Source organism: Priceomyces carsonii, assembly GCF_900007245.1.
Source record: "Priceomyces carsonii strain CBS4050 genome assembly, scaffold: Debaryomyces_carsonii_scaffold_1, whole genome shotgun sequence".
NCBI lineage: Eukaryota > Fungi > Ascomycota > Pichiomycetes > Serinales > Debaryomycetaceae > Priceomyces > Priceomyces carsonii.
The window spans coordinates 691,672-701,576 of record NW_026946674.1 but is presented as its reverse complement, the minus strand read 5'-3'; the positions used below and the strand labels follow the sequence as shown (position 1 = coordinate 701,576).

Here is a 9,905-nt window from a genome sequence, read left to right as displayed (position 1 = left end):
TCGAATTTTTCATCAAATATAGAAGTGCTGTGCCTTAAGAACCGACAAGATTGTTTAGTTATTATCATGTCACAACAAAAGAGAGACATAGTCGTTGTTGGAGGAGGAGTCCTTGGACTTTCGACTGCTTTGGTTCTTGCTGAACGTTTGAATAAAAGTCATCGGATAACTGTTATAAGTGAGTTTTTGCCAAGCGATAAGACTTATGCCCCAGAATACACTTCGCCATGGGCAGGAGCCCACTTTCGACCATTTCCTAGCAAATCTGAATCTGAGCTCAGAGAATACAAACTTAATAGACTTACTCAAAAGCATTTTCGCTATCTTGCAAAGCTGAGGCCAGAATCGTCGGTAGCCTTTATTGAGGGTGTGGACTATATCGACAATCCTGATCAGTTCTACTCAAACGTCACGGAAGGCTACTCTGAAGATATGAATGATTTTAAATTAATTCCTAAAGAACAATTGCCTAAGAATGTTAACTTTGGAGCTTCGTACGAGACGTGGGTTTTGAATCCTCCTATTTACTTGAATTTCCTCCTCGAACAGTTGGCTAGTTATAAGGTTTCATTTGTACAAAAAAGGCTCAATTCTCTCAAGGAAGTCAAAGATATTAGACCTAATAGCATCATTGTGAATTGCTCTGGAATGGGACTACAATACTACGGAGGATATGATCCAAAGTCATATCCAATTCGTGGTCAGACTCTCTTGGTAGAGCCTCCACCCAATGCGGACCGTAAAGCAACAGTTACTCATCAACTGAAGAATGGTGAATGGACCTTTTACATCCCGAGACCATTAAGTAATGGTATAATTATTGGGGGAACTAAACAGCCTGAGAACTATAGCAATAAAGTAAGCGACGAGGACACCCGAGCCCTTATACAAAGAGCAAGTCAATGGTACCCGCAGTATATGAAGACAAATAATAATGGCAAAAAGTATTTTGACATTAAGAAAATAAACGTTGGATTCAGGCCAGCTAGAGAAGGGGGACTCAAGCTTGATATTGAACAAATCGATAAAACTGTTATTGTAAACAATTACGGCGCTGGAGGTATGGGTTATGAATTAAGTTATGGCTCTGCACTCGAAGTTTACAATCTAATTGAAAAAAACTTGAGACCAAAAGTAAAATTATGAACACTATATTCTAATGGAGAAATTTCAAATTTACATATTATTGTTGTAAGAATCTAAAAAGAAAAGAAATAAACGTTGCCGTAACAATGCAAATACAGATCATGTTTGGACCAAATTTATCTGCATAATTAACGACTTTCTTTTCCCTGATCATCAAAACTCTCCATAGATACTTGTAGATTGAATACGCCAATGTGAACAAGGCACATGCAAAAAACCCAATTGATGCTGTCAACGCACTCTTGTTACCGTAGTTCAAAAGGGCCATCGCAGTTGCATATAAAATCATACCAATAGATACCCAACTTAAAAAGGTTCTTTCAGTAGCAAAATAGACCTTGGGTTCAATCCTAATAGGGACATATATTTTCTTTCCCTTAGGAATCTTCTTAGCAAAAGTCTTGTTTAAATCAAAATTCGTTCCAGCTTTAACTGTGAATGTTCTGTCATCATTGAAATAATGCAAAAATTTTAAATAAAGGTTGAAGAAAAATTTTGATAAGGAACTGTTGCTGGACTCATGCAAGTAAGAGGCAGGTAATAAGGGGGTAGTGTCCTCCAAATCGTCTTCTAATGGATTGGTATCATTAGAGAAGTGAACTCCAGTATATCCAGAATATTCACCATTGTCTAGAAGTTCTTCCTCGTCTAATTCACCGCCTGAGGAGGATGACTTAATTCTTTGAGATTGGTTTCTATGAATTCCTATATCCTCATGGTCTATTGGCTTTCTTATATCAACATCCATCTGAGGTAACCAAAATGGAAGTAAGTTTACGTAATCGGTAAGTAAAGTAGCCCCTCCGTGAATAAACTTCGAAAACTTGGGAACTGCTTCGACTAAATGACTTGAAATCAACTCACGAATCCACTGGGGTGGCTCTTGTCCTAACTGAGTTTGCAACTTCACTTCTAAGACAGCGTATGGAAAACGACAGACATCAGAATCTAGTAATTGAGGAAAGGGGTAATCAACACCGATATCCATTCTTCTCCAATTTCCATTGGTTCTATCATGTCCGTCAAAGTTATCCTCTCTCACCATTGTAAGCTCTGTATCCAATGATATTCTTACTCTGGCATCACCTGGAAGTTGAAAAGCAGTTCTATTGTAAAAAGATCTCATGACAGGTCGAAGCTTATCCTTCAAAATTTTGTATTGCACTTCTTTGGCTAAACTCTCCAAATTATCTATTTCTTTGGCAGACTTTTTGCCATCTTTCCTTGCCTTTTCAAAAGCCTCAGACGCAGTAAATGTACCTTTTAAAAAGCTGTTGACGTTCTTTTCTTTCAAAGCAAATCTAGCTTTAACAGACTTTTCGCCGGTCCAGTCCTCTCTATGAGTTTTTCTTTCTACAAATATTTGGTCGGAGTCCATTCCACCGTACCATCTCAATCTGATAGCCTCTGCTCCCTCATCCTTTCTTAATCTTCCGTAATACAATTCCATTGCTTTATTATCGAAATAAATGGAAGTTATTGCACTATCTTCGGGCTCAAATTCCTTCTCAGCGTTGAAAACCAAAACAGGTAAATGCTTCAAAATTATTAACTTAAGCTCAGTAATGTTATCGGGATGAACCCAATATTTTGTAGTTTGTCTCACGAAGTTCTGCTGTGCTCCACCAGCCGAAGAGTCACCCTTAACTGGATTACCTCTGGTTCTGACCAAATCATACAATTTAGACAACTTAACAACTAAATTGTCATAATTGTCTTTGAAGAAAGGCTTGGAATTTAATCTGGCTTGGAATATAGGTTTTAAATTAAATTTGGTTGTTTTGTCGTGTTTCTTAACAATCTTTTGGAAGCCAGTGTAATTTAACCTTGTAAACGTGGCTAAATCATGGACGTCTGCAATGATATCCGACAATTCTTCTTCGAGGTCTTCGAAGTCCTGTTCTTGAGGTTGTGGTTCCGATCGATTTTGTAAGGCACTCACAACCTGGTGAACATACTTCTCCAGTTCCTTTAACCTCCTATTCACCTCGGTGTTTTTAACTTTGGTGAATGAGTAGACTTTGTCCAATTCCTTTTCCAATGAATTCAAAAACTCTTCTTCAAGATCATTCGACCAACAATTGCCATTGTCCTTCAAACCTTTCTTCAACTGATGTTTCAAATCATCATAAGCTATATAATAAAAGCTATAATTCTTAATAAGAGTATTTCTCAAGTGTTCGCCAAACTTCATTTTAAACTAACGAATAAGGGTCCTATTATCTAGCACTTTTAAGGATAGCAGGTTTCAAGACTCGTAGTTGTCCTTGATAGGAGTAAGTTCTAGGAAGCTCTTTTAGAAACTATGTAAAGAGAAACCCTTCTTCTTTGATGAGATTCAGATTCCAAATTTTGTAACGGGCGTCGACACCATTAACAGAGAAGAAGGGGTCCAATTATCCCACGTGTGTAGGATGCTCTATCAATTAGAAAGAAAAAAAAAAGGTTATATAAAGGTTTGTACGAGACTCGAACTTGGAACCTTATGAATATATACAGGAGCGATATTTATATTATGGAGCAGCTTTATCTGCTGCTCCTACTGCTCAATCTGGGATGGAAACAGGTATACCAGAAGGAAGAGGTTGAACGATATCGTTGGAAAAAAAGCTCTGTTCTTTCTTAAAAGGCACTGAACGCTAATTTGAGCGACTTTTCACTTCAAGAATATGTAGTAGTGTACAATTACGAGATAAAGATCATATCTGTGAGACAAAAGATACTTGATATAGGTGAAAAAATACACCATTACTGAAGATTGTACAATTGAGCTGAAGTGCACTGTTGTGTTTCTTGGTTCAGTCTATCATACACTTTATCTCCGAGAATCACGTCTAACGTAAAGAAATTAACATATAAAGAAGATTAAATAATGATAAGAAGATTAGGATTGACTTTGTCCAGTGCCAGAAAGTTTTCTTCATGCATCTCATCGAGGTCTGAATTTTCACATGTTGTAATAGGGGGTGGGTGTGTTGGTGTGTCTATAGCAGCTGAATTGCAGGGCTTTCAAGGAAACAACGTCTTACTAGTTGAAAAAAACGAAGCGTTGGGTATGGAAACGACTTCAAGAAACTCAGAGGTAATACATGCCGGTTTATACTATCCTAAAGATAGTTTAAAAGCAAACTTGTGTATTCAGGGAAAGCAGCGTATATATGATGCTCATGATTCTGGAAAGTTTCAAGTTCTGCTTCAGAAATGCGGGAAGCTCGTGGTAGCGCAAGATGAATCAGAGTTTGAATACCTAGTGGGGCTTCAGAAAAATTCAAATGATTTGGGTGTTGATACTAATCTATGGCTGTCGCAGCAAGTAAACGAAAAGTTCCCACTAATTAGAGCTGCGGGAGGAGCACTAGAGAGCCCTACTACTGGAATCATATCTGCTCACGATTACACCCTCTTCTTCGAAGGACGTTTTGAGGATGAAGGTGGTATCATTGGATTGAACACAGAGGTCGTTGATATAGACTATAATGAGGGACTGTCAAACTATACATTGACATTAAAGGAGACAAACTCCTCGGAGAACTTTGAAATAACCACTGATAATGTAGTGAACTCGGGAGGCTTACATGCCCAGAAAGTCTCTAACTTATTATTGCCTGAAGACCGGCATTTTGATAGCTACTTTGCTAAGGGTAGTTATTTCAGCTACAACCCTGAGGTTCCGATTAAAGCATCTAGTATAACATCAAAGTTGATATATCCGTGTCCAAATCCCAATGCATCTTCACTAGGCACGCACCTAACTCTTGACCTAGGAGGCCAAATTCGATTTGGGCCCGATTTAGAATGGCTTGATATTGATGATGCCAATGATATTGATTATACAGCAAGCGACAAGAACATAGATGGTGCATATAATGCCGTTCGTAGATATTTCCCTAAGATTCAAGAGCATGACTTGCAACCGTCTTATTCTGGCGTTAGACCCAAAATATATTCAGCCTCAGAAAACAAGAAGAAATTTGCTGACTTTATTATCAGAGAGGAAGAGGGATTTCCTGGATTTGTTAATTTGATCGGAATTGAAAGCCCAGGTTTAACTGCTTCTTGGGCTATTGGAGAGTACGTCAAAGATATTTATCACAAATAGATAGGTGCGGTTAAAAACGCATTAGATATTAATGAACTTTGTTAGACTATTTAAATTATTACTTGAATATTCATACTTTTATCTTTTTGAGACTTGGTTGTTCATTATCTGTATTATTGCTCTTGGATTGTGCCCTGGTTGGCAATTGTTCAGGTTCAGATGGCCTAGGCAACTCTAAGAAATATTCATGTAATAAGCAATTTGTCAGATTTAAGCGCTTACTAGGATCAAGCAGAGTCATTCCTATCATCAAATCTAGTGCGGTTTCCGTGGCTGCACTGAATCTGTTTCTTAATTCTTGTCTTGATGGTGGTGGATATACCCTTAATGCATTGTATAAAGGAAGATTGGAAACATTTGGCCACATTTGCTCTGTAGGTGTTCCCAATGCTCTAAAAGTAACATCTAGTTGGTCAATGTCATCCTTGCCAGGCAAATACGGAGTCCTTAGCATTAATTCCGCAAATATGATACCTATCGACCAAATGTCAATTGCCTCAGTATAATGTTTCGCTCCAAATAATAATTCGGGAGCCCTATACCATCTCGTAACTACATTTGATGATAAGTCTTCATTCATGTTTCCCAAGGACCTAGCTAACCCAAAATCAGCTATCTTTAAGTGTCCATCTGGAGATAGTAATAAATTATTGGGCTTTAAATCCCTATGTAAAATGAAACATCTATGACAATGATGAATTCCCCTCAAAGTCATAAGTAGCCACGATTTGATGTCTGATGCATTAAAAACGACCGATGTATCTTTGATTAGCATCTCCAAGTCATACGGTAAAAACTCTAATATCAAATTTAGGTTACTATTGGCAGAGTATACATCCACTAATTCTATTACATTCTGATGTTTTAATTCCTGTAGATACTTTACCTCTCTTATGGCTGACATATCTAAGCCATCTTTGAACAAACCTGTTTTTATTTCCTTGATAGCTACTCTTCTACCAGATGTGAGTTGCTTCCCTAAGTAGACAACCGCATAAGTACCTTCACCTACTTTTCTTTCTTTAGAATACTTGTTTTGAGCTCGAATTCCATTTCTGACACCGCCGGTGCTATGGCCAGCCTCATTATTTATTGTGATCATACCATCGAATAAACTTTCAAATATCACCATCATCTAAATCTCTAATCTATATATCCAATGTCACGTGATGTTTTAAGTATTCCAATAGTTCACTTTGTCAGACCTTTTCACTACGTGCTGTAATTTCAGCAGTAATATCTACGGGAAATTCTTATGCTAGTTTTTATTTGTATAAAACAGACGGTAAGCAGTCTTAAATAGTTTTCATTTATGAAGAGAGCGAAATTAAAGGATAAGCTGCTAATAGTTGTGACGATAAAGATCCACCATGGGATCAAGAAATGCAAATCTAGTATGCTTATTAAATATTGTAAGTGCCTTGAAAGTCTATTGAATGCTATTAATTTGTGACTGTTCCTTGCACGCACTCCCATTGTGTGAAGACATACCAGCTATTACCGGTATCGCCAATGACTAAACCTCTGTAGAGCCCAACTTCTTGACATTTAATGTTAGCTTCGTAAAGCCCATAAGGCACAATTGGGTCTTGTTTGTTCAATTTGAAGTACTTTCCTGATGGCGATTCTATTACCAATTTAAAGTCCTGAATCATTAAGCCAGTTCCAGAATTCAAGTCTCTAGAAGGATACTGATACACTTGAAAGTTGTATGAATTTTTAATTATCACTTTACTAACTTGTGGCTGTTCAATATACAAGTCATTATCTTGACTTTGAACAGTAGGAAATCTGGGGACGAATTTACAATCTCTTTGTATTCCCTCATGGTAGATTGGTACCACGATAGCCAATTCATGAATGTTGTCGAAATATTTCTGAATCCCTTTAGGTCCCGCAAATACTTGCAAGACGCCAATTTTTTCACCATTTGGAAGAATTGCTTTTATCTTAGCTGTCCGCCTATTGTTAACCCATTTTACTTGACACAAACAGGACTCATTGGTCGTGGTCTTCGCCGTTTTGATCAAAGTAAAGAGCTCGACGTCAACAGGGATCTCCAAGTCAACCTCAAAGATCTCTAAATCTTTCAATCTAGTTAAAGCATTATTAAAGTTCATGAATTTAAGCCTGTTGTTATAGAAGCCCGAATAAAGTCTTGGTAAATGAAAAGCGACGCATTGATCAATTGGAGGAACTACATGTTGCAATTCTATGTTTGATGGAATATGAGTTGATATGATACTCATCGGTTTGCATAAGAAGTAAAATTCGTTGAAACCGTCCTTTCTGTTTCGAATATTGCAAAGGGTTCCTTTCTTAAACGACAACAAGTCCAAGATCATGAATCGATTGCTGACTAAAACTGAGAGCCAGCTGTGATTGATGACATATTGCTCATCATGATAGAATTCACTTGGCTTTTTCCAGAAGCCCAAAACTACTTCAGAATGAATCCCTAAAGCACCAAGTATTTTCTTGAATAAATAGTTAAGCTGATAAATTGAGGCTTCGCCCTTATGTAATATCTCACCTAGCCTTGGCTTAAGCTGCAGTATCTTATTCGGTTCTTGGATAATCCTAAATTTGCACAAATGAATGAGAACAGCTCTAATTTGAAATACTTGAAAAGAATGAAATTTCACACTTATATCTGAAATTAATTCGTTGATATCAATTGATATCTCGTAGCCGCTCATAAACTTATCAACTTTCTCAAAAGACAATTTTGAAAAATCTAATTCTGGGAAATCATCGTCAATTTCACCGGTTACTTCATCTGTATTAATCTCAGTGACATAGTCAAAAGGCTTAACGATTAACGTTCCGATCTCCCTTACGACCCTCTTTGTTCTAGACTGCTTGTCTTGCGATGTCAAAGTGTTCACTCTATTCAAATCAGATTTTAACGTGGTCCAGTTAACCTCCAGGTCTTTCGATAATTTTTGCTCCAATGGATTGACGTTGTCTTCATCCCTCTTTCTCTGAATAAGTTTTTTAAATATATTCGGATGCCTTGCTTTTTTATCTTGAAACATATTCTCCATAAGTTCTTTGTTAAGATCACTCTTTTGGCTATTGTTACCCACAGAATTTTCTTCGTCTTCATCAAGAGTGAGTTTCTTAAACCTGAATTCTTGCTGTTGTTGTTCTTTCTGGTATTTATGCCTCATAAAGCTACCAGCACTCGTTGCACTTAATTCAGACAAGTTTAATACATCACTTTGCAAAGACTTTATAGAGTTTTTCAAATCCTCATGTTGCATTTGAGAAAGCATGAGAAGTTCATCCTCCGAAACAGCTATCCTTTTCTCAGAATGACCGGAAATTTTAAAATCGTCTGCATCATAAGGACATTTCCTGTTGCTTTTTCTGTCAGTCTCTTGATTTAACTCTTGGTCATAAAAATGGAACGCTTTAACTGGAGCTGTGTGCTTCGGGGGAGGTGGTGGGGGTGGAGACCCTGATTCACCGTCATTCTCTTCATCTGAGATGTACGAAGTCAACTTTCTGCTTAACTCATCCCTAGAATCAAAGTAATTTTTCTTGGACGAGATTAAATCTTCACTGATGTATCCCGAATCATAAGATGGATCTCCTTCAATTTTATCGTGCTTAGACAAGGCAAGTCCATGTAAACGTTGTTTCCGTTGGACAGAGGATTCTAATTGTTTTATTCTACGCAATTCCATCTCTAGTTGCTTCCTCTTTAAAGTTATGTCATCGGAATCTGGGTAAACCTCTCTTGAAAAAAAAGAAGGATCCAGTTCCATAAAGCGATCACGTTTCATCAAAGGAGAATTAGAGCCTCGAAACGGCAGAAGCTTATCTTCCGTCGTTAACGATTTTCTTGAATACGATTTTGCACTATCTGGATTATTATACGGAGACGTATGCTTGGAGCTCTTCGGCGTCGTTACTCTCAGGCTTGGAGAACCAGCTGCGCTATTTAACACATCTTGTTGATGAAACAGAGCACGTTTCTGTTGATTAATGATAGAATTGATTACACTATTATTTTGTTGCTTCAAGTACTTGAGATATTGGATCTCATTTTCCTTCTGCCTGATTATATCTTCATGCGTATTGTAATCTTTCATGTTGTCGCTTGACATGTTGTAGGGAGATACATAATCAGCTGAATATCTCTTTTTCTTCAGAGGCGTTGGAGTCTTCGATTTTGGTGTACATTGATCGGGATCCAAATTATTGAAACTATCATCAAAGCTCTGTTCGACGTTGAAGGACGTGTTAGGTCCGCAACGCTTATTGGTCACTTGAAGCTGGGGCTTCGATGGATTAGGATAAGATTTATGAAAAGGTGAGTCCGAAGAGTTGGCTTTCACAATTTCATTATTAATAACCGCTTTAGACAGTAACTTTTTAGGCGTGGCTATTGACTGACTAGATGTTGACTTGGGAAGCAAATCCTCGATTATTTCAACATAATCCTTGGGGAAGATTCCCTCTCTGCCATTCCTCCTCAACTTTCCTGACCACCAACTTTCATCCACAATTGCAAGAACATGGACAATCTCATTCTCCATGAACCCTAAATCGCCTTCTTCTTCACCTGGCCAAGATACTTTTGTTCGAACTTTGAATGGGGGTGAATACGTATTCATGGGCGTGGTTTATGACTTTGATTAGGACAAGTGAT

The 9,905-nt window shown here is 37.7% G+C and overlaps 5 protein-coding genes across 5 annotated transcripts; 2 read left to right on the top strand and 3 right to left on the bottom strand.

Moving 5' to 3' along the window:
* Positions 1-66: 66 nt before the first annotated feature.
* On the top strand, positions 67-1,146 carry DAO2 (Dao2p; the record flags this gene model as incomplete). Its single annotated transcript, XM_062953721.1, has 1 exon — positions 67-1,146. The coding sequence occupies one exon, from the start codon at positions 67-69 to the stop codon at positions 1,144-1,146; it is 1,080 nt and encodes a 359-aa protein (XP_062807220.1).
* Positions 1,147-1,183: 37 nt separating this feature from the next.
* VTC4 (Vtc4p) lies at positions 1,184-3,340 on the bottom strand (the record flags this gene model as incomplete). The annotated part of the gene is made up of 1 exon (XM_062953710.1): positions 1,184-3,340. The coding sequence occupies one exon, from the start codon at positions 3,338-3,340 to the stop codon at positions 1,184-1,186; it is 2,157 nt and encodes a 718-aa protein (XP_062807219.1).
* A 678-nt stretch (positions 3,341-4,018) lies between these two features.
* PRCAT00000373001 (uncharacterized protein) lies at positions 4,019-5,245 on the top strand (the record flags this gene model as incomplete). Its single annotated transcript, XM_062953699.1, has 1 exon — positions 4,019-5,245. The coding sequence occupies one exon, from the start codon at positions 4,019-4,021 to the stop codon at positions 5,243-5,245; it is 1,227 nt and encodes a 408-aa protein (XP_062807218.1).
* Positions 5,246-5,315: 70 nt separating this feature from the next.
* On the bottom strand, positions 5,316-6,377 carry PRCAT00000372001 (TFIIH complex serine/threonine-protein kinase subunit; the record flags this gene model as incomplete). Its single annotated transcript, XM_062953688.1, has 1 exon — positions 5,316-6,377. The coding sequence occupies one exon, from the start codon at positions 6,375-6,377 to the stop codon at positions 5,316-5,318; it is 1,062 nt and encodes a 353-aa protein (XP_062807217.1).
* A 310-nt stretch (positions 6,378-6,687) lies between these two features.
* Positions 6,688-9,870, bottom strand: PRCAT00000371001 (uncharacterized protein; the record flags this gene model as incomplete). Its single annotated transcript, XM_062953677.1, has 1 exon — positions 6,688-9,870. One exon carries the CDS (start codon positions 9,868-9,870, stop codon positions 6,688-6,690), a length of 3,183 nt encoding a protein of 1,060 aa, XP_062807216.1.
* Between the last annotated feature and the right edge of the window lie 35 nt (positions 9,871-9,905).